Source organism: Cetorhinus maximus, chromosome 24 (assembly GCF_964194155.1).
Source record: "Cetorhinus maximus chromosome 24, sCetMax3.hap1.1, whole genome shotgun sequence".
Taxonomy (NCBI): Eukaryota; Metazoa; Chordata; class Chondrichthyes; order Lamniformes; family Cetorhinidae; genus Cetorhinus; species Cetorhinus maximus.
This window is the reverse complement of record NC_135902.1, coordinates 54,073,264-54,097,419: the sequence shown is the minus strand read 5'-3', so window position 1 is coordinate 54,097,419 and position 24,156 is coordinate 54,073,264. Positions and strand designations below refer to the sequence as shown.

The following is a 24,156-nucleotide window of genomic DNA, read 5'->3' as shown; positions in this document are numbered from 1 at the left end:
TAACAAAGCACTGGGCAACGTTACAGAGGTGGAAATAGTTGGTCTTAGAGATGGCACGAATATGGTCAGAAGTTCATCTTGAGATTAAATATGACACCAAGGCTGCAAACAGTCTTGCTCAGCTCCATACAGTTATCAGGGAGTACAATAGTAGTGGCTAGGGAGCAGAGTTTCTGTTGGGGACCAAAGACAATGGCTTCAGTCTTCCTAACACTCAATTGGAGGAAATTTCTGCTCATCTGATATTAGATACTAAAGCAATCTGACAATTTAGAGACAGTGAAAGGGTTGAGAGAGCTGATGGTGAGACAGTGCTAGCCATCGTCATTGTGCATGTGGAAACTAGCATCACGTTTTCAGAGTGACAATATATTGGTGGGAAAATTTTTATGGTATTGGGTGGACGATCAAGAATGACAATTTTAAATGAGACACAAAAGGGGTGGAACAAACAAGGGTGCTCAAAAGCAGAGTACGTGCCAATAGAGGAAGGGACAGGCCAACATGCAATTTGGTGATAATACACTACTCGAAAAGAAGGGGATTTAATAAGCACTGAAGTTGCAGGTGACATCATACAACAGTCTGGACTTTCATTCACCAATTTGTACACACTTCTGCCATAATACAGTTTACTCAACATCTAGAGCCTACTATACATCACCACTGGAAGATTCTGAATGCCAAACTTAATTTGATGTCCTAAACAACTCCTAATTTGCAAATGTACCAGGAAAATCACAGCAAGCAAATTGTTATAAAACTACAGAAATTGTAAACATGTTTAGTTATATAATTTTGTCCACAGGAAAAAAAATGCTGCACTTCCAAACCCTGCCAAGTCTCCTCACGAGTAACTCCATGATCCTTTATACATTTCATGTAGTGCAATACCTATAAAACAAAGATAATTGTACTTTCTTATTTTGTTTCCCTGTGCTCTCAATATCCTGTTTTAGACAGAATATTATTTTTAAGAAGTCCCAAAACCTTTTCTTTAAAATAAAACTAAATAGAGGCCATTAGACTCAACATCTTAACGAAGAGAGATGGGGAGTTCCCATTTTAAGCTCTTAACTAATGCATGGTGAACTATGTTTGCCATAGTTTTTTGAGGATGGGGCGGGGAGAAGAAAATTCTACAACAGATGAGTTAAAAATTCATTTTATTGTTCATTCTGGCTGAGTAAGAAAGACTTCATCACTTAAAGATCTTGCTTTCAACCCACATCCCATGTTGGGCTTATTCATGCAGATGACATGCAGGAAAACACTATGCCCAGTACATGCCAGACGATACTGAGAGGCAAATACAGTATCAAAACAAGTCAATGTCTAAACAACCTCCCTGGATAAATAAACCCCCACTTTTTTTTCAAAGAAAGAAAACACAAGTTGGGCTGTTTTGAAAACTGGGGCCCGTTAGGTTGTCATCCAGTGCAATCTAACGTGCTGGCGAGCTGAGTGACAGGTCAGTCGGCCAATCGCCGTGCAGAAGGCGAAGAGGGCTGCGCTTCAGGCTGACGCAGTCGTCCAATGAGGGGCGAGGTCTAATGAGGTTGGGTTGAGAGGTCTGAGCGGGAGCCGTCCTGACGGCGGCGGCTCGGCCCGGCCCGGGACACTCACTCACCTCCTCGGCGTGCTTCCGCAGGGCTTTCTCCCGCTCGTACTGGGTGATGAGCTGCTCGTTGTCCTCCTTCAGCAGCTCCAGCTCTACCACGTGCTCCTGGTTCTCGGCGAACACCGCGTCCAGGTTCTCCAGCACACCGACCACCAGCGGCATCAGGTCCTTCACCACGTCCTCATCGTACTTGCGGATCATCCGCTCGAACTCCCGGTAAATACTGGCCGCCAGGCCTGACACCCGCTCCGACATAGCATTAGTGTTGGAGTCATCCTGGTAAACCACCCCATCGTCCAGTTCCATCTTCTGTAAATTATTTATTCGGACGGGAGTAAAACATATAAATAAATCAGTAATTCACACCCGAGGGAACTATGAAGGAGTAAATCATCTATATTTCTCCTCAGCTTCAGGTGCTTTCTTCCCCCCGCACCGCTCGGCCGCCTTCAGCTCTCTCCCTGTTGACGACGCCGCCGCTGCTGCTCGGCTCGAGGCCACTGGCGCCGGCCCCGCCCCCTGCGCGCGCCGGCTGCGCGCCCCCGCTCACCGCGCCGGCGCGCCCCTTTCACTACTAAAGATAGAGCACTCCCACGAGTCACGTGATTTTGTCATGTGCTAGGACTGGCCCCGGCTGGGTAATTCCTTCCTCCTCCCTCCCTCCCCCCAGCTCTTGTAGAATGAGAGAGAATATGTGGTGTGTGTTTACATCCGTCCAGGGCTGGGTGATATCTTTTTTTAAACCCTGGCACATGGTTAAAGGACAAACAGAGGAGATCCTGTCTTTATATTCCCTTCCCCCAGCAGTGTTTAGCAACATAAGAATTGCCTGTGGAAAACAGACCATGGTTTTACCTAGAGATAAAAGCAAAGAACTGCGGATGCTGGAAATCCAAAACAAAAATACCTGGAAAGACTCAGCAGGTCTGGCAGCATCTGCAGAGAGGAGCACATGAGGGTCATGAGGACTCGAAACGTCGACTGTGCTCTTCTCTGCCGATGCTGCCAGACCTGCTGAGTTTTTCCAGGTATTTTTGTTTTTGCCATGGTTTTTTTTACCTATTTAACCTTCTACCAGTCACATGATACAATACGGAGAAACTAATCATAATATCAATCACAACGTGAGCTCCTTCAAAACTACACGTACGTACCCAGTCAGCCATGGATCAATTGGAAGCATTCTCTCCTCCGAGTTCGAAGGTTATGGATTTAAGTCCTTCGGGACTTTGAGCACAAAAATCAAAGTTGACTCTCCAGTGCTGGACTGTTGAAAGTGCCATGTTTTGAAAGGTATTCAATGGAGGCTCTTTTCTGCTCCATCTCGGGTGTATGTAAAAGATCTCACTATTTCAAAGGTTTTGCGTGGCGCATAAACAGAAAATGCTGGAGCTTGTTCTGATGAGAGTGCATCCACTTTAATCCTGTTCTCTCCACAGATGCTGTCTGACTTGCTGAGTGTTTCCAGCATTTCATGTTTTTATTTCAGATTGCCAGCATCTGCGGCATCTAGCTCTCTTATTAGAGCCCTGGTGCCCTAGACAATATTTATCCCAAATCAACATCTCAAAAAAAACCCTATCTGGGCATTTTCACATTGTTGTTTGTGGGAGATTACTATGCACAGATTGGCTACTGTGTTCACTACACTACAACAGTGCCTACATTTCAAAAGTCCTTTATTGGCTGTAAAGTGCTTTGGGGGAAGTTCTGTGGCCATGAAAGGCATTAGGTCTTTTTTTAAAATGCTCTAAATCCCATCTCGTAAGTGCTTGCTGACCTACGTTGGCCCAAAGTCACCTGTTCCTCACAAGTACCGCACACTCACCACATGTCATGTCTCAGATTACTCATATATTGTATCCCACAATGTTATTCTCTGAAATAAATCTAGCTAATTTGCATTTGTATTAATGAGTATTAATTGTTTCCACTGTTCCCCTAGGTAGCCTGTTCCATGTGGTAGGAAATTGTTTAAGTAAGCTATATTTGTATTTTGGGGTGTTAGGAATAAGGTATACCTTTGAGTTTAAGTTCATAAGAACTAGGAGCAGGAGTAGGCAATTCAACCCCTCGAGCCTGCCCCGCCATTCAATACGATCATGGCTGATCTCATTTTGACCTCAACTCCAATTTCCCACCCTCTCCCCATAACCTTTCAACCCGTTACTAATTAAAAATCTGCCTTTCTCCTCCTTAAATTTATTCAGCGTCCCGGCATCTACTGCAGCCTGAGGCAGTGAATTCCACAGATTCACGACCCTTTGAGAAAACTAATTCCTCCTCATCTCTGATTTAAATCTACCACCCCTTAGCCTAAAACTATGGCGCCTCGTTCTAGATTGCCCCACAAGGGGAAACATCCGCTCCACGTCTACTTTGTCTATCCCCTTTAGCATCTTATATAGCTCAATTAGAGCTCCTCTCACCCTTCTAAACTCTAGCGAGTATAGGCCTAAACTGCTCAATCTCTCCTCATAAGACAAGCCCCGCATCTTTGGAATCAATCTAGTGAACCTCCTCTGAAATGCCTCCAGTGCAACTACATTCTTCCTCAAGTAATGGGACCAAAACTTTGCACAGTACTCCAGGTGCGGTCTCAACCATGGCTTGTACAGTTGCAACAACACTTTCCCATTTTAATACTCTATTCTTTTATGTTTTTCTCTATTTGTGGGTTAAAGGGTGAAACCTGGGATCTAATTTCATTTTGGAGTGCAGACAGCAGGTCGAAAGCTCTGTTTGTATACCTGCATTTCTAATGAGTTTTATGACCCTTGAAGTGGAGGTCTGTGTTATCAAGGGGGGTAGTTGTTTAGGAAAGTTAAAACAAGAGTAGAAAAAAAACTGCTATTGCCTAGGAACAGGGGTCTGGAGAGGGAGGATACGCACGCACGCGCGCACACACACACGCAAAACTAAAGAAAAGCAGTTTCAGTTCAGCTGGAAGCAGTTGCTAGCAGAAGCAGCCTAGAAGGGACAGATAGCCAGCCCCAAACCAAAGTTCAGTTGCAGTTAGGACTCCAGAGAGGCTGGACAGCAGAGGGACAGTTAGCGAGTCCCAAACTAAAGTTGAAGCCAGCGGCCAAGAGAGGCTGGACAGGAGAGAAAACTGCAGAAACAGGTTCCAAAAACTAAAGAAGAAAGCCCCCAAATCCAGGGGAGTGGAACAGGAAAGGTCCCAAGCAGACAGCCACGTCAAAGGAAGGACAGGAATCTGGAAAAGGTCTGGTTCTGTGGAAGTGAAAACAAGGAGCAGAGAGGAAGGCCCCAAGCTTGAAGGGATAAAGCTGCACAATGCAGATTTAAAGTGATTCAGGCATGCAAGAAGCCAGAAGATCCAAAGGGGATAGCCAAAGATCTGTAACTCTTTGCTATGGGCATGTGAAGCAGTGGTGTTCTGGGGCATAGCTGAGCATTTGTGAGAGAGAGTGCATGGAAGGAAATTGAATGCACGTGGTGATCAGAAGGAGAGTTTGAAACCCTGGAGGTGGACCCTTGCAGAAGGCATCTGAGAGAAAGCGTCGGTTTGGGAGAAGACTCCAAAGTGAGTTCTTGGAAACTGGAGATTGGAAACACCCGTGTGAAAGATGGATTTCAGTGAGACTGGTTGGCTCAGGGTGTGATGAGCATCTGGGGGAGTTGAGGAAAGATCCTTAGCATCTGTCACTTGGTTTCAGAGTGTTGTGTGCCTGACCACAGGTTGCCTATTGGTTTACATAGACTGTGTACCTACTGCGAACATTAGAGTATAAGATACCTTTTGTAACTTGCGTTATCCATACAAATCTGTATATATCTGTGAAGGCATAGTTATGGGTGAAGGAGTATTGTAATATAGTTCATCTTTTCTTGTTTAATAAATGTTTTATTCTTTTGTTAAAAGTTCATCAGCTGAATCCTGTGACTCTGTTCAGTAGCCCCTCTCCACATATCTAAACAAAAAATAAAAGTTAGGATCTATCAAGCTGGGTTCCACCCTGAGAACTGGCTTGTCCAGGGGTAACATCAGCTGGGATCATAATACATGGATTAACCACTCACTCACTGAAATGATGCTTCCATGGGTAAACTTTGAATTTAATCCCAGCTCAAGTGTAGGCCATGAGCTCTGACTTTACTGTTCTGGACAAAATGAAATAACTCATCATAGCCAACATTGTCTCATTTTCTCTAGTTTTCTCCCTTTCCTGAAGAGGCTGACTCATGCTGGGGTACCTTTCCACTGATGCCAATGGTCTTAGCCAAGCAGCTAACTGCAACCACAGGAATATATATTGAGGAGTGTCACTTTCACAAAGAAGAGCATGGAACTTGCTCAGAATTCTGTCCATATTATTCCCTCACCTTGCATTACAAAAAAACAATCACAGATGAGCTGGTTATTCACCTCATGGACGTTTGCAGGGTCTTGCTCTGCACAGAATGGTTACCACATTTGCTAAGGTAACAACTGTTGGGGATGTGACAAGAACTATAGAAAATTCAGTTCTTTCTTATCTGAAACATTAACTTGTGTTTTCTTTTTCAGGTTCTGAGTGATTCTTTTTTACTTAAAATTTCCAACAGTTTTTATTGTTTCTGTTCTATGCACTTTATGTAAATACAATGATAAATATGCATATAAGAGTGCCCCTAATTTATGCCTGTGGAATTATAAAGTAAATTGTATACTTTTTTTAAACAGCTTTGCCTATTGTGTTTTTCTCACCTACTCTTTCATATGTTGGTGTCGAATTCCATGGTGTCTGCTGTTCCTCTGGGACGTTGTCCAGGTGAACATTCTTAGTGAATTAACTGTAACTTTATTCGCACACTGTTACAATATTCTCAATCTCCACAGTGTAGAAATCATGAAATTTTTGCAGATAAGCTGTCTTGAATTAATTAAATTTATTTACCATTTTTAATCACCTTTAAAAAATCCACAATTGTTTAATTTTTTAAATTCAGTCAAAGGATGTGGGCATCATTGGGGTTATGACTGCTGGACATTATAAGACAGTTATGTTTTAAAATGTCTATTTTAAGCTAAAGTAAAACAGAATGACCTGGAATGGTGTGTGATGGTGTGAAATTATAATGAACTCTGGACACAAAAAGTCCATGTGACCTGGTTGCTATGGGGGCAGGGGCTTGGGTCAAAATCTACTCAGTCAGGTGTGAGCTTCAACACCTGGACTCAAAGATAAAAAGGCAGCTAGCCTTACTGCTGCAGATTTTCAAAGGCAGTCAGACTGAAGGAGTTGGGAAAAAAGAACATACAACATGTGTTGCTATGCCAAGAAGGACTGCATTTGTGTTAACCCTCCAGCAAAGGGCTGGTGAGAATGGAACTCATGTTCAACGAAACATGGATTGTGAGAAATTAGAGACCATGGAATCCCCAGAGGGAACCTCACAACAAGGAGTCCATTTGATTATGCTCAAAGAGTTGAGTGAAGAGGACTTGGTTTAAAAGGACACTGGAAGATTCACCTTGGCGAAGCAGGGAAAAAGGGATCCTGTTAATCAGAGGAGTTGGACTTTAAATTTAAGATTATAAGTCTATGTAGAGTGCAGTATAATGTATAAATGGGGTGTGGAGTTTTCCTTTGTGTTAAGAAGTTAGATGGGGGATACATTTTCTGTTGTTCAGTTTATTAGTTGCCAACTAAGTAATGTTTAGTCAATGTTGATTTTAGTTTGTTTGTTACAGTAAAACGCCTTGAAACATGAAATTTTGTTGTGTGATCCTTTGAATTGGTCAGTGGAAAATTCATACCTTTTTGAAAAGTTATCGGGTCTCCACAGGGAATGTAGCATTGGCAAGTCCAGCATTTGCTACCTATCCCTAATTCACCTTGGCCTGAATTTTCAGCTCAGCGAGTGGGCCCAATTGGCAGGTCCAGTATCAGCTGGGAAATGGACCGCGATCCACGATTGACCCCTGACCGTGATTTCACACTGACTGGCCAATTAATGGCCAACCAACGTGAAACGCATACTGGAAAGCTCAGCGCTGCCAGGGTGGGAGTGGGAAGAGGACGGGCGATCACGTGAACGTGGGTGCGGGTCAGTGCTGACAGCTCCCTGAACGCAGAGAGCTGCCTCAGGGAGCTGAAGATCTGAAACAGCAAAAATAAAGGTTTCAAAAGCTGAAAAAAAGTGTCCATCTATCAGAATCAGTCACCTGAAAATTTAGCTTATGAAAACGCTGTCCACAGGAATTTATTTATATTTTATTTCATCACGGAAATTTCACCCTGCCTGTGGATGAGGTTTGTTGAAAAGTGCAAAGGCCAGATGGCCGATTTGCCCATCTGCCAACCGTAAGGTTGGACAGGCTACTTAAAATGACAGACAATTGCGCCATTAGTGGGCTTAATTGCCCATTAAATTGTGCAAAAGTCAGAAGCGCGCCCGCCGACCAAAATATCACGTGAGCGCAGGATGATGTCGGGATGCTCACCTGATGTCATCTCGTGAGATTTCACGCCCAATCGGGTCAGGCACGTACCTGCCCAATCAGCGTAAAATTCAGCCCCTTGAGAAGGTGGAGGTGACCCACCTTCTTGAATATAACTGAGTGGTTTCTAGGCCAGTTAAGATTCAAGCAGAATGCTGTGGGTCTGGTGTCACATGTTGACGAGATCAGGTAAGGATTGCAGATTTTCTTCCCTAAAGAACATTAATGAACCAGATGGGTTTTTATGACAATCTGGTAGTTTTTTGGTCACCCCTTCTGATATTAGCTTTTTATTCTAGATTTATTTAATTAACTGAATTTGCCCTTCCAGCTGCTGTGCTTGGATTTGAACTTGTGTCTCCAGATCATTAATTCAGGTTTCTGGATTATTAGTCCAGTAGCATAACCACTAGGCTACCTAACCCCTATTATAAGCATATAAACAGAAACTTTATATTGTGTGGGGTGGCGAGGGAGGCAGTGGGTAATGAAGGATCCAATAAAAACCAGCCCTATAATAAAATCTGAAAAGCAACAGCAACCCCTAGTGCTTGAGGCTTTCAGCTTGACAGTGGGGGAGTTTGGGGCCTTCAGCCAAGGAGTGCTGAAGAGCAGGACCTCGACGAGCAGATTGGAGTTTGAAGCTATGTGGGGGATGGGGGGTGAGCGGTGATGGTGGGGTAGGTAAAGAGGGGCTAACTAAACTCAGTTGACAACACTGACCATTCACATACAAGAGTGTAAGTGGATAGTCTGTGTTAACACTCTTGGGCAGTGCTGAGAAATTTGAAGATGTTGAATGTTAAACCAATATACACTCAATTGCATAGTTCTAAAGAGTGCATGAGGACATATTTACCTGGGGATATGTGCATAAACCTTTGAAGTTGACAGGACGTATTGACAGGGTAATTATCAAAGCATATGGGATCTTGAACTACACAAATAGAGACATTGAGTACAAAAGCAAGGAAGTTATGCCAAACCTGTATAAAGCCCTAGTTAGGCCACAACTAGAGTATTGCGTTCAGTTCTGGCCAATAGACTTTAGGAAGATTTTGAGGGTCCTTGACAGGGTGCAGAGGGGATTTACCAGAATGGTTCCCTGGGGTGAGGAATTTTAGCTACAAGGTTAGATTGGAGAAGCTGGGATTGTTCCCTTTGGAATAAAGCAAACAGGTTAACCAGTCAACCATGCTTATGACATAGAATTGTTCTCATGTATTATTGCTTAACATTCACTGCACTTCAGGAAAGCAGGTTGTCAGCTAAAGTGTCACACTCAAGCTCTTGTACCTTGAACCTACATATTTCTAACTTGCTGGTGATAGCATTATCAACTGAGTCAAGTTAATCCATCTTTTTTGTCACTTTGACTCTAGACATGTGCACAGTATCTTCAGCTTCAAACTCAACTTCTCGCTCGCCAGGAGGCTGCTCCCTAAAGTTGTTAAATTCAAGTTGTTGTTGTCAAGGATGGTACGAAGCATTTTGTCACTGTAAGGTATACAAATGTGAATATTTTACTTTACAATCACAAGACTTTCATGAGGTTTGAGTGGCTCAGAAAACAAAACCGAGAAAAGCAGCAATAAATTAAAACTGGTTCATCCAGAGAGTGCAGGCCAGCTGAAGCAGATTCAGTTGCTATCCTGCATGACATGGACACACTTTAATTCTGAGACCACCAGACAGCAATCTGGACCAGAGACCCCTGCTGATTTCCCCTGCCTTGCCCATCCTACTGCACAGCTGAGATCAGTGAACTTAGCAGGGATACTGCAGAGGATTTTCCTGCTTTGAAGTGTGAACAGGTAATGGACAGCAGCTCAAAAAACATCCAAAAGAGCAAATTGGGTTCACTTTTTATGTGGGATGCTTCTTTAGAACAGAGAGAGAACAGCCTAATAGCAGATTTGAGATTTTCTCACCCACCTTGTGAATAACACGTTAGCCTCCCTCAGCAATACAGTGGCAAGTTAGATCACAGGCTAATTATATATGGCATGGAGTGTTGTTCCTGCACAAGACACTATTGGAGCAAGCTGAGCTCATAGAAAATGTGTATACCAGGATGAACCATAAAGTATAAGTAAAATACTGCGGATGCTGGAAATCTGAAACAAAAACAAAAATAGCTGGAAAAACTCAGCAGGTTGACAGCATCTGCGGAGAGCAATACAGTTAACATTTTGAGTCCGTATGACTCTTCATCAGAACTAAAGAAATATAAAAATGAGGTGAAATATCAGCTGGTTGAGAGGGGGGTGGGACAGGTAGAGCTGGATAGAGGGCCAGTGATAGGTGGAGGCAAAGAAGAGATTGCCAAAGATGTCACAGACAAAAGGATAAAGGGGTGTTGACGGTAATGATATTAGCTGAGGAATGTGCTAATGATGACATTAAGGGTAGAAAGCAGGACGAGCAAGGTACAGATAGCCCTAGTAGGGGTGGGGTGGGGGGAAGGATCGAAATAGGCTAAAAGGTAGAGATAAAACAATGGATGGAAATACATTTAAAAATAATGGAAATAGGTGGGAAAAGAAAAATATATATTAAAAAATTATAAATAATTGGAAAAGGGGAATCGGAAAGGGGGTGGGGATGGAGGAGAGAGTTCATGATCTGAAGTTGTTGAACTCAATATTAAGTCCAGAAGGCTGTAAAGTGCCTAGTTGGAAGATGAGGTGCTGTTCCTCCAGTTTGCATTGAGCTTCACTGGAACATTGCAGCAGGCCAAGGACAGACATGTGGGCATGAGAGCAGGGTGGTGTGTTGAAATGGCAAATGACAGGGAGGTCTGGGTCATGCTTGCAGACAGACCGAAGGTGTTCCGCAAAGCGGTCACCCAGTCTACGTTTGGTCTCCAATGTAGAGGAAACTGCATTGGGAGCAGCGAATGCAGTGGACTAAATTGAAGGAAGCAGGTATGATGTGGTGGGCATCATGGAGACATGGCTGCAAGGGGATCAGGACTGGGAGCTAAATATCCAAGGATACACATCCTATCGAAAAGATAGGCAGGTTGGCAGAGGGGGTGGGGTTGCTATGTTAGTAAGAAATGAAATTAAATCGATATCAAGAAATGATGTAGGGTCAGATGATGTAGAATCTGTGTGGGTAGAGTTGAGGAACCGCAAAGGTGAAAAAACCATAATGGGAGTTATGTACAGGCCTCCGAACAGTAGTCAGGATGTGGGGCACAAGATACACCAGGAGATAGAAAAGGTGTGTAAGAAAGGCAAGGTTACAGTGATCATGGGGGATTTGAATATGCAGGTAGACTGGGAAAATCAGGTTGGTAGTGGATCCCAAGAAAAGGAATTTGTGGAATGTCTACGAGATGGTTTTTTGGAGCAGCTTGTGGTGGAGCCCACTAGGGAACAGGCAATTCTAGATTTAGAGATGTGTAATGAGGCAGATTTGATAAGGGAGCTTAAGGTGAAGGAACCCTTAGGAGGAAGTGACCATAATATGATAGAATTTACCCTGCAATTTGAGAGGAAAAAACTGGAATCAGATGTAACGGTATTACAGTTGAATAAAGGCAATTACAGTGGTATGAGGGAGGAGCTGGCCAGAATTGACTGGGAGATGAGCCTAGCAGGAAAGACAGTGGAACAGCAATGGCAGGAGTTTCTGGGAGTAATTTGGGAGACACAGCAAAAATTCATCCCTAGGAAGAAGAAACATACTAAAGGGAGGACAAGTCAACCATGGCTGACAAGGGAAGTCAGGGACAGCATAAAAGCTAAAGAGAAAGCATACAATGCGGTGAAGAGCAGTGGGAAACCAGGGGATTGGGAAGCCTACAAAGACCAACAGAGGACAACTAAAAAAGAAATAAGAAGGGAGAAGATTAAATATGAGGGTAAACTGGCCAGTAGTATAAAAGAAGATTGCAAGAGTTTTTTTAGATATATAAAGGGTAAGAGAGAGGCAAAAGTGGACATTGGGCCGCTGGAAAATGATGCTGGAGAAGTAGCAGTGGGGAACAAAGAAATGGCGGAGGAACTGAATAGGTACTTTGCATCAGTCTTCACAGTGGAAGACACGAGTGACATCCCCAAAGTTCAAGAGAGTCGGGGGGCAGAGGTGAGTATGGTGGCCATTACCAAGGAGAAGGTGCTAAGAAAACTGAAAGGTCTGAAGGTGGATAAATCACCTGGACCAGATGGATTACACCCCAGAGTTCTGAAGGAGATAGCTGAAGAGATAGTGGAGGCGTTAGTGGTGATCTTTCAGGAATCACTGGAGTCAGGGAGGGTCCCAGAGGACTGGAAAATCGCTAATGTAACCCCCCTGTTTAAGAAGGGAGTGAGGCAAAAGACGGGAAATTACAGGCCAATTAGCCTGACCTTGGTCGTTGGTAAGATTTTAGAGTCCATTATTAAGGATGAGATTTCAGAATACTTGGAAGTGCATGGTAAAATAGGGCAAAGTCAGCATGGTTTCATCAAGGGGAGGTCACGCCTGACAAATCTTTTAGAATTCTTTGAAGAGGTAACGAGTAGGTTAGACAAAGGAGAGCCAATGGATGTTATCTACTTGGACTTCCAGAAGGCCTTTGACAAGGTGCCGCACAGGAGGCTGCTCAGCAAGATAAGAGCCCATGGTGTTAGAGGCAAGGTACTAGCATGGATAGAAGATTGGCTGTCTGGCAGGAGGCAGAGAGTGGGGATAAGGGAGTCTTTCTCAGGATGGTGGCCGGTGACTAGTGGAGTTCCGCAGGGGTCAGTGTTGGGACCACAACTTTTCACTTTATACGTTAATGATCTAGATGAAGGAACTGAGAGCATCCTGGCTAAGTTTGCAGATGATACAAAGATAGGTGGAGGGACAGGTAGTATTGAGGAGGCGGGGAGGCTGCAGAAGGATTTGGACAGGTTAGGAGAATGGGCAAAGAAGTGGCAGATGGAATACAACGTGGGGAATTGTGAGGTCATGCACTTTGGTAGGAAGAATAGAGGCATAGACTATTTTCTAAATGGGGAGAGAATTCAGAAATCTGGAGTGCAAAGGGACTTGGGAGTCCTAGTCCAGGATTCTCTTAAGGTTAACTTGCAGGTTGAGTCGGTAGTTAGGAAGGCAAATGCAATGTTGGCATTTACTTCGAGAGGACTAGAATATAAAAGCAGGGAAGTGCTGCTGAGGCTTTATAATGCTCTGGTCAGACCACATTTAGAATATTGTGAGCAATTTTGGGCCCCGTATCTCAGGAAGGATGTGCTGGCCCTGGAGAGGGTCCAGAGGAGGTTCACGAGAACGATCCCAGGAATGAAAGGCTTAACATATGAGGAACTTTTGAGGTCTCTGGGTCTATACTCGATGGAGTTTAGAAGGATGAGGGGGGATCTGATTAAAACTTACAGAATACTGAAAGGCCTGGATAGAGTGGACGTGGGGAAGATGTTTCCATTAGTAGGAGAGACTAGGACCTGAGGGCACAGCCTCAGAGTAAAGGGAAGACCTTTTAGAACAGAGATGAGGAGAAACTTCTTTAGCCAGAGAGTGGTGAATCTATGGAATTCATTGCCACAGAAGGCTGTGGAGGCCAGGTCATTGAGTGTATTTAAGACCGAGATAGATAGGTTCTTGATTGGTAAGGGGATCAAAGATTACGGGGAGAAGGCGGGAGAATGGGGTTGAGAAAATTATCAGCCATGATTGAATGGCAGAGCAGACTCGATGGGCCGAATAGCCTAATTTCTGCTCCTATATCTTATGGTCTTATGGTCTAAGTGCAAGTGAAATGCTGCTTCACTTGAAAGGAGTGTTTAGGCCCTTGGACGGTGAGGAGGGGGGAAGTAAAGGGGCAAGTGTTGCACCTTCTGCGGTTGCATGGGAAGATGCCGTAGGAGGGGGTGAGGTGTAGGGGGTGATGGAGGAGTGGACCAGGGTGTCCCGGAGGAACGATCCCTGCGGAATGCTGCTAGGGGGGGTGAAGGGAAGATGTGTTTGGTGGTGGCATAATGCTGGTGTTGGCGGAAATGGCGGAGGATGATCCTTTGAATGCGGAGGCTGGTGGAGTGATAAGTGAGGACAAGGGGGACCCTATCATGGTTCTGGGAGGGAGAGGAAGGTGTGACGGTGGTTGCGCGGGAGATGGGCCGGACACGGTTAAGGGCCCTGTCAACCACCGTGGGAGGAAAACCTCGGTTACGGAAGAAGGAGGACATGTCAGAGTAACTGTTTTTGAAAGTGGCATCATCAGAACAGATGCGACAGAGGCAAAGGAACTGAGAGAATGGGATGGAGTCCTTACAGGAAGTGGGGTGTGAGGAGCTGTAGTCGAGGTAGCTGTGGGAGTCGATAGGCTTGTAATGAATATTGATGGACAGTCTATCACCAGAAATTGAGACAGAGAAGTCAAGGAAGGGAAGGGAAGTGTCAGAGATGGACCATGTGAAAATGATGGAGGGGTGGAAATTGGAAGCAAAATTAATAAATTTTTCCAGGTCCAGACGAGAGCATGAAGCAGCACCGAAGTAACCATCGATGTACCAGAGAAAGAGTTGTGGGAGGGGGCCTGAGTAGGACTGGAACAAGGAATGTTCCACATTCCCCATAAAGAGACAGGCATAGCTGGGGCCCATGCGGGTACCCATAGCCACACCTTTTATTTGGAGGAAGTGAGACGAGTTTAAGGAGAAATTGTTCAGTGCCAGATGGAGGAGAGTAGTGGTGGATGGGGATTGTTCGGGCCTCTGTTCGAGGAAGAAGCAGAGAGCCCTCAGGCCATCCTGGTGGGGGATAGGGGTGTAGAGGGATTGGACGTCCATGGTGAAGAGGAGGCGGTTGAGGCCAGGGAACTGGAAATTGTTGATATGATGTAGGGTGTCAGAGGAATTGCGGATGTAGGTGGGAAGAGACTGGACAAGGGGAGAGAGAAGGGAGTCAAGATAGCGAGAAATGAGTTCCGTGGGGCAGGGGTAGGACACGATCGGTCTGCTGGGACAGTCCTGTTTGTGGATTTTGGGTAGAAGGTGGAAGCGGGCCGTCCGAGGTTGGGAGACTATGAGATTGGAAGCTGTGGAAGGAAGATCTCCAGAGGAGATGAGGTCAATGACAGTCCTGGAAACAATGACTTGATGTTCAGTGGTGGGGTCATGATCTGGGGGGTAGGAGGAAGTGTCTGCGAGTTGGTGCTCAGCCTCTGCGAGTTGGTGCTCAGCCTCTGCGAGGTAGAGGTCAGTGTGCCAGACAACAACAGCACCACCCTTGGCAGCAGGTTTGATAACAAAGTCAGGGTTGGACCTGAGAGAATGGAGTGTGGCAAGTTCAGAAAGAGACAGGTTGGAGTGGGTGAGAGGAGCAGAGAAATTGAGACAACTGATGTCATGCCAACAGTTCTCAATGAAAAGATCAAGCGCAGGTAAGAATCCAGAGGGAGGGGTCCAGGTTGAGGGAGAATATTGGAGGCAGGTAAAGGGACCCATTGAACGGGGAGAGGACTCCTGCCCAAAGAAGCGAGCACGGAGACAAAGGCGGCGGAAGAAGAGTTCAGCATCGTCCTGAGCCCGAAATTCATTGAGATGAGGGCGCAAGGGTATGAAACTGAGTCCTTTGCTGAGCACTGAATGCTCAGCATCGGAGAGGGGAAGGTCAGGGGGTATGGTGAATGCACGGCCGGGGCTGGGATTGGAAGACGGGATGGGGACAGAGGGACAGGCAGGAGTGGAGGGTCCTGGATGGATGTTGGTGTCGATGAGTTGTTGGAGCTTGCACTCCTTTGCACCTGAAAGAAAGAGACAAAGTTTCTTGTTGAGGCGTCGGATGAGACGAAGAATAAAATGAAACTGGGGGCAAGGACAGCTTAGAGATAGGGTGAGTCAGTGCTGCTGGAGGGAGAGGTAAAGTGTGTTCATATGGCAGCACATGGCACTGAGTGTGGATCTCAGGATGCGACGAGAACAGCAGTCCGAGGAGTGTTGTATGTCCCGGAGATACCTGTAATCCTGGGTGGGTTCGAGACGAAGAATAAAATGAAACTGGGGGCAAGGACAGCTTAGAGATAGGGTGAGTCGGTGCTGCTGGAGGGAGACTCGAAATGTTAACTGTGTTCCTCTCCGCAGATGCTGTCAGACCTGCTGAGTTTTTCCAGCTGTTGTTGTTTTTGTGTTGTAGAGTAAAAGTGTTGAACATTTTCTGAAGATAGCTTCGATTACAGAAGTAGAAACAGTATGTGAAATCATTGTCAAATACATTGGTCTGAGCTGTACTTTGTTATTTTCTTATCCGATTCCATATACATTATCTTAAAGAAACTTTCCTTGCAATGCCACCAAAACCTGTCTAATATTATCACCAACAGCTGCAGAGGCACAGCCACCACCGCCCCAACACCACCCTCCCCAAATCTGTGCTTTACTCCAGTTACAAAAATTTGGCGTTACATATGAAGTCAATAAAAGATGCTTACAGCATATATTACATTAGAGCAGCGTTGTCCAATACGTTATCTACTAGTCACGTGCAAACCCAGATGTAATCACTTAGATTTCTGATTAGTAAATGCTAAAGCTCAGCTGGCATATTGTGTCCAGTTCTGGACATCATATTTCAGAAAGGCCTTGGTTGAACAGGGTGTGGAGGGCACAAATTTAAGATAATTGGCAAAAGAACCAGAGGGGAAATGAGAAGTATGTTTTTTAATGCTATAATTATGACGATTTGCATTGTGCTGCCTGAAGGGGTTTGGAAGCATATTTAATAGTCATGTTTTAAAGGGAATTGGATAAATATGTGAAAAGGAAAAACTTTCAAGCTATGGGGAAAGGGCAGGGAAATGAGACTAAATGGATATCTCTTTCAAAGCCAATAGAGGCTCAATGGGCCAAGTGGCCTCCTCCTGTGCTGTATGAATCTATGAAATAAACAATGAATAATAGACACTGTTGATGACCATGTGATCTCAATACTCATTCTCAAGGCGTATGTGAACCTTGTTAAGAACATAAGAAATAGGAACAGGAGTAGGCCATACAGCTCCTCGAGCCTGCTGCACTATTCAATAAGATCATGGCCGATCTCATGTATTTTATGTGTCTGTTAGTGAAATGATGAGACGGAAAGCAGAGTATGAGTGCTTTTTAGATCGTTGTGAGTGCCTTACTTCCTTGGCTACTGAACTGTGTTAGATATTAATTAAGCAAAGGTATATCTGTAAAGTGCATTTATCTGTACTGAGTGTTCGGCATCTGCTACTAAAATTAGTACATGTGATGAAAACAGTGTCATCGTTACCGCAGCAACGCCTGTAGCTAGTCAGCTAATTCTATTGGACAACACTATATTAGTGAAATTATTATACATTGAAAATCTGTTCACAAGAAGTTGCATTACTGATATGTCTATTGAAACTCGAGAATTTCTGCTTTCATGTTACTGAGGTCCTAGCTCAAGTTTCACTCTCAGTCTATACTGAGCAGCAGATGTGTTAGTACAGTCCACCAAAGCCCTGTTGAACTAGAGAGAGAAAGATCAGCCAAGATTCCTGTCCACCCTTCTATTTGCTATCCCAGTGTCACTGTGCACATGATGACCTTTTTTAAGGAGAGGGAATTGACATGTATGTGATGCAGTCCATAGTTGACATGCCTCTACTGTAATGTCCTCTGCAGCCAAATAGCCTATCGTAAAGAATTGTCATTTGTGGGAGGTGTTGGTTGAGACCTGGGGAACCAAATTGCAGCAGAAATCAGGAGAGGAGGGAGAAATATTTTTAGAAGCAGAATTACAAAGAATTTTACAGCACAGAAACAGACCATTCAGCCCAACTGGTCCATGCAGTGTTTAGTGTTTATGCTCCTACACGCAACTCCTTCCAACCTTCTTCACCTCACCCCATCAACATATCCTTAAAACTTCTTTCTCCCTCATGTTTTATCTAGCTTTCCCTTCAAGGGATTGATAGCAAGACCCACATTCCCACCACTCTCAGTGTAAAGAGGTTTCTCCTGAATTCCCTATTGGTTTATTAGTGACTACTGTATATTCATAGCCCCCTAGTTTTCTCCTGTGAGTGAAAACATCTTCTCCAAGTACATTTGATGCTTTTGTCTGCTGCCTGGTATACAACCTATTCAATTGTGATTATTTTTCACAGCACCAACAATTAAGCACTTACATATATATATCTCGCGGGAAAAAAACCATTCCCAATCTCACAATAAACAGTTAACACATCAGAAACAATTTTTGAGCTGTTTAGCGACTTTTTCCATTCGACCCTAAACCCCATGAATCCTCCCACCATATGTTGAAAAATATAAAGGATGTAATTTACTATAACATTTCCTGATATTTTACAGAACCGATGGCCACTGGCACATGTTGCCACTCAGTCCTGCCCACTCACTTCAGCTCTTCCCTTTCAGTCTTTTATCCAATGCTTATTCTCTTCCCTGCTTAAACATCATTCCCATCAGCCCACAACTAACTCCTGTAACTCCCTGGGAGATGTGCAGTATATGTTATATATACAGAAACATATATGATCATAAATATTTAAGTGGTCCTGTTTTGTAGAAATACGAGTATAGATTACAAAAGCCAGGAAGTTATGCTCAACCTTCATATATAAAACACTAACCCATAAACAAAATACTGAAGATGCTGGAAATTTGTAACAAAAGCAGAAAACTCTGGAAATACTCCCACATCTAGCAGCATCTGTGGAGAGAGAAACAGGGTTAAAGTTTCAGGTTGTTCTGATGAAAGGCCAGGACCTTGAATGTTAACTCTGTTTCTCTCACCACAGTGTGATGATTTTTGACCTAGAAGCAGTTCAGTAAGGAAAATTTGTAATTTCTTTAAAATGCCTGTTGGATCTGTAGTTGTTTTAAAGAATGTTTAAAAAGGATTTTTAAGACTTTGTATCAATCGTAAAGGGGTCAATTGTACCTTCCTTGGATAATAAGAAATGCTGTTCCATTTGACCAGGCAACCCTTGACCTAGAAGCAGTACCAACAGGAAGAAAGTTAAGAAAGAAGCAGCATGGCTGGCAGACACAAAGGAGAGCTGCAGACACAAAGGAGAGTTACAAGCAGAGGAGCTGAAGGGTAAAGGCGATCAGCACACAGATGTAGACACAAAGAGTAAGCAGGCAAAGACAGAATGAGGAACACAGAGAATTTTTGTGAGGAGAAGAAGCAAATCACTCTCAGGAAGGGGTCAGCTATTTGTTGCCAGAAAGGGAGCCAGGAGCTCTTGGAGGGACTGTGTAAGCTGGCTAATGAGGTCAAAAACCTGGAAAGCAGCGTGAATAACTTGGAACTGCTAAAGAGCAGGGTGTTTTCCCAGAAATGGCCAAACCCTGAACCAAGGTGTTACTGTTTGGTTGAAAAGGAACTCTGGAAAGCTACACCATCAGAACTGTCATGACCCAAGGTCTTGCTGATAATAATCATACCCGTGAAACTCAAAGGCGAATGCTGTTGTTGGATAGGACTCCCAATCTAACTTATGTGAACAAAGAACAGCATATTGTGGAACTGTGCAGCTATTTAACGCCACATTTGTGTGGGGAGTGATGAAAATGCTGTGGTTGCATAAGATGCATCTTTGTTGTATTGACTATTTAAAGTGAAATTTGCCTTTTAAATTGAAGTTCAATATAGAGAGGTGTGAAGTGAGGTGATTTTGGTCAAAGAACATGGACAGACAATATAAAATAAGGGGTGAAATTTTGAAGGGGGTGCAGGAGCAGAAAGACCTGGTTGTAACTGTGCATAGATCATTGAAGGTGGCAGGACAGGTGGAGAGAGCAGTTAATAAAGCATATAGTATCCTGGGCTTTATTAGTAAGGGCATAGAGTACAAGAGCAGGGAGATTATGCTGAATTTATATAAGACACTCATTCGACCTCAGCTGGAATATTGTGTACAGTACTGGGCACCACTTTATAGGAAGGATGTGAACACATTAGAGAGAGTGAAGAGGTTTACAAGAATGATTCCAGGGTTGAGAAACTTCAGTTATGAAGATAGATTGGAGAGGTTGGGACTGTTCTCATTGGAGAGAAAAAGGCTAAGAGGAGACTTGATAGAGATTTTCAAGATCCTGAGGGGTATGGACAGGGTAAATAGTGAGAAACTGTTCCCACTCAAGAGAACATCAAGTACTAGAGAGCACAAATTCAAAATAATTGGCAAAAGGAGTAAATGTGATGCGAGGAAAAAACTTTTCACCCAGAGGGTGGTTGGAGTCTGGAACAAACTTCCTGAAAGGGTGGTGGAGGCAGGTTCGATCGAGGTATTCAAAAGGGAGTTGGATTGCTACCTGAAAAGACAGAATGTACAATGTTACGGGGATAAGGCAGGGGAGTGGAAGTAGGTGGAATGTTCTTTCAGAGAGCCAGTGCAGACTCGATGGGCCGAATGGTCTCCTTCTGCACTGTAAAGATACTGTGATACTGTGAACAGTACAGATGCGTTTAAGAGGAAGCTAGGTAAATGTACAAGGGAGAGAAGATTGCAAGGACATAAAAGAAAGACTTCCATTTCTATATCATCTTTCACAACCACAGGACATCCCAAACTGCTTTACACCCAATGAAGTCATTTTAAAGGTCACTCCTAAGCCTTCTCTTTTCAAGAGAAAAGAGCCCCTGGTATCCTACTAATAAATCATTGTTGCACCTTTTTCAGAGCTTCTTTGTATTTTTTTTACAATATGGAAACCAGAACTATTCACAATTTGAGGATAGTTGCTGTTGCAAGGGAAGTTTCCTGAGATCAAATAGAAGTGGATTCCTGTCACTGAAGGAAGTTTCTTGACGTCTGTTAGAGGTTACTTGCTATTGCTGAGGGAAGTTTCTTGAGGTCAGTTAGAGATTGACTGCTGTTGTTGAGGGAAGTTTTCAACTTGCCAAGTGCATGGAAATTTCCAGCTCCAAGTCTGAAGAAACCAATGTAAAATCACTCTTTATCTTTTCTAATACTTTTCACACTGTACTGTGATGGACATATACAAGAGTCCAGACCTTTTCTATGTATAATAGGGTCCCTTATAGTGTTGTTTATTGTGAGAGGCTGCAATGGCACAGGGAAAGGGAGATCTTGGGTGTTTGATAACAATGAGGCAGGAGAAGATAATCAGCTTTGGAAGCCCTATGAAGAGGGAGTTGTAGTTTGGTGGCTGTGGAAAGGGGAAGAGCATGGGGTTTGGCAGCAGATGGAGATGAGACAGGTGAATAATTACATTTTTACATTAAAAAAATTTGAAGTATGAAGAGAAGAAAGCACCGGTGTCATTGTGTAACTTTCTCTCAATGAGCTTGGCTCAGGTTTGCCTTCTTCATAAGAAATTTGCCCGTGAATGAAGCACAACCAACACATTTGCATATTATACAATTAACAGCGAGAAGTTCAGATAGCTGAAAGTGATAACAAAGTGTGACAGGGAAGTGTGACATGACTCACATTGATGTGTAATTTTTATATTCTACCAACAATTTCTCACGGTGACTTGGAGGTGTGATCAAGAAAGTGTGATATGAAAGACTTTTAATATATTCTAGAGTTATAGGTAAATATTGCTGGAATGTAGAAGAACGAATGTATTTACTTGAAATAGGTTAAATAAATAATATTTACTTGTTTCCCAGGAATTTATGAAAAAAACTTCACTGTTGCTGACCATGTATCTTACGAACTTACGTCTCTGGTCTCTTGCGCATTCATTCCCCATCCCTTTAACCCACCATTGGCAATGATGATTTCAACTACTGAGGTCTGACACTTTGGGATACCCTCTCATAACCTCTTCGCCTTTCCTCTTCCCTTAAAACCATCTTTAAAAACCACTTCTGTGACCAAGCTCCTCTCAATATATTCTTCTTTGCTTCGGTATCCATATTTATTTGGTTTTGCTTCTGTGAAGTGACTTACGGCAAATTTATATCCTAAAGGCACTATATAAGTACAAGTTGTTGTTGTTGTTTGTATTCTTTCAGTTCAGAAATACAAATCTGCTGTGAAATTAATCTTGGTGAATTGATGTTGGAAGAGGGTGTGTTGAGATATGGGAGCTGGAGAGAGAGTCCAGTCTTTACTGAAAGGACATGTTTCAAAAGGTAAGTTCAGTTACAATGAAATAAGTGCTTTTCATTCTGGGAAAAGATGCAAAATGTGTTTTCAGTGCCCACCTTAAATAATTCAGTTTGTTCTCTCATATACCACAGCAGCAAATAAATTGACCAGAAACTGAACTGGACCAGCCATATAATTACTGTGACTACAAGACCAGGTCAGAGACTGGAAATTCTACAGTGAATAACTCATCTCCTGACTTCCCAAAGACTGTCCACCATCTACAAGGCACAAGTCAGGAGAGTCATGGAATGCTCTCCACTTGCTTGGATGAGTGCAGCTCCCAACAACACTCAAGAAGTTCAACACCATCCAAGTCAAAGCACCCAATTGATTGGCACCCTATCCATCACCTTAAACATTCACTCGCTCCACCACAGATGCAAAGTGGCAGCAGTGTGTACTGCCTACAAGATGCACTTCAGCAACTCACTAAGGATCCCTCAACAACACCTTCCAAACTCACGACAACTTCTACCACCTAGAAGGACAGTAGACACAGGGGAACACCACTACCTGCAAGCACCCCTCTAAGTTACACACCATCCTGACTTGGAAATATATCTCTGTTCCTTCACTGCCACTGGGTCAAAATCCTGGAATTCCCTTCCTACCAGCACTCTGGGTGTACCTACACCACATGGGTTGTAACGGTTCATGAAGGCAGCTCACCACCTTCTCAAGGGCAATTAGGAATAGCAAATATATGCTGGCCAAGCCAGTGATGCCCACATACATTGAATAAATAAATAAAAAGTAGATCCATGTATGGATCATGAGGAAGTAGCTCTTTCCCATACATATTGAACAGTTGTGCTGTCCAATCTCTTGCAGATTTTACAGTGATGACTAAGAAACATAAAATTTAAGAAAAACAAACTGATTTACACCTTCACTTCTGAACCAAATATTTTACACTGGTAGTTTTGGATGGTTCTATTGAAACAGATATATTAAATTCAGGGCTTTTATTCAGAACCTGTCTGCAAACAAACAATGGGACAGTTTGTATTGGACTCATTGCCTGTATTTGTTCACGTATTTGTTCAGCCTGCTTCGCCATTCCCTGTGATTATAGCTTATTTGTATCTTAACTCCATCCACCTGCCTTGGCTCCTAATCTTTATTTTGCCCTTGGCTAGCAAAAATATATTGATATCAGATACTTTTACCAAACTTTTTATGAAGAAATTTTTCCTAACTTCTCTCCTGAATGGTTTGCCTCTGATGTAAAGGTTATGTCTACTTGTTCTAATCTCCCCATGCAGTGAAAAAAAGTTTTCCCTACCTTCCTTATCAAAATCCTAAAAGCCTCAATCAACCCATCCCTTAGCCTTTCATATAATAAACGTAGCTCATCCTCTTGTAGTACGGGACTGTGTATAGCAGAGTATTCCTCTATTTAACCCTATCTATGCTTAGCATGGGAGTGCTTGAGTGTGCTCAAAAAATATGAAATTTGTGCTAACATCTTTCTACTGAGCATAAAATCCATCTATAAATGTAAAAATATAAATGCATTAGAACATGTATTGGTGAATTCTTTTGTACCTTACCCACGGGTCTGTGGAACTGTTCGCTTTTTTGCATATCTGAGTCTTGACATTCAGTCAAGCATCTGTCAAATGTTACCACCACAAATTCATTTTGGTCAATGTTTTTTGTACTGAATTAGCCCCGGGGGAGCTATTTCTGCTCTACTGCATGTCTTACTGTACCAGTATTAGTTGGAGCTCAATGATTAACTTTCTACCAGCCAGTGTGCTCAAATAAACTCAGACCTGCATGTTTGAGTACATGTGTTGAGCAGTCTCACTTTCAGGGAGTGCTTGGTACTTTATTTTAATTGAATATTCTCTCCTCCTCTACCGAAGACATCAGCTGTTTGCAGAGTAAAAGCAAAATAATGTGGATGCTGGAAATCTGAGCTCCCATCTATCCCTGATCTGCTATTTTGCTCCACCTGCTCCACCTCCTCTTAAAATGTATAAA

General features: G+C 43.4%; 1 protein-coding gene and 1 long non-coding RNA gene across 3 annotated transcripts in view; one reads left to right on the top strand and one right to left on the bottom strand.

Annotated features, from left to right (window-relative positions):
- LOC144667627 (C-Jun-amino-terminal kinase-interacting protein 4-like) overlaps nucleotides 1–2,148 on the bottom strand; it is a 221,878-nt gene extending 219,730 nt beyond the window's left edge. For both annotated transcript variants that reach the window (XM_078529101.1, XM_078529102.1), the window contains exon 1: nucleotides 1,631–2,148. In XM_078529101.1, coding sequence (XP_078385227.1) covers nucleotides 1,631–1,927 — 297 coding nt within the window. In that variant the 5' untranslated portion in view covers nucleotides 1,928–2,148. The remainder of the gene's footprint in view (nucleotides 1–1,630) is intronic.
- Nucleotides 1,707–23,192, top strand: LOC144667630 (uncharacterized). The gene is made up of 3 exons (XR_013573344.1): nucleotides 1,707–1,837; nucleotides 22,029–22,148; nucleotides 22,257–23,192. It is a non-coding gene; the product is annotated as an uncharacterized LOC144667630 (long non-coding RNA).
- The last annotated feature ends 964 nt before the right edge of the window (nucleotides 23,193–24,156 follow it).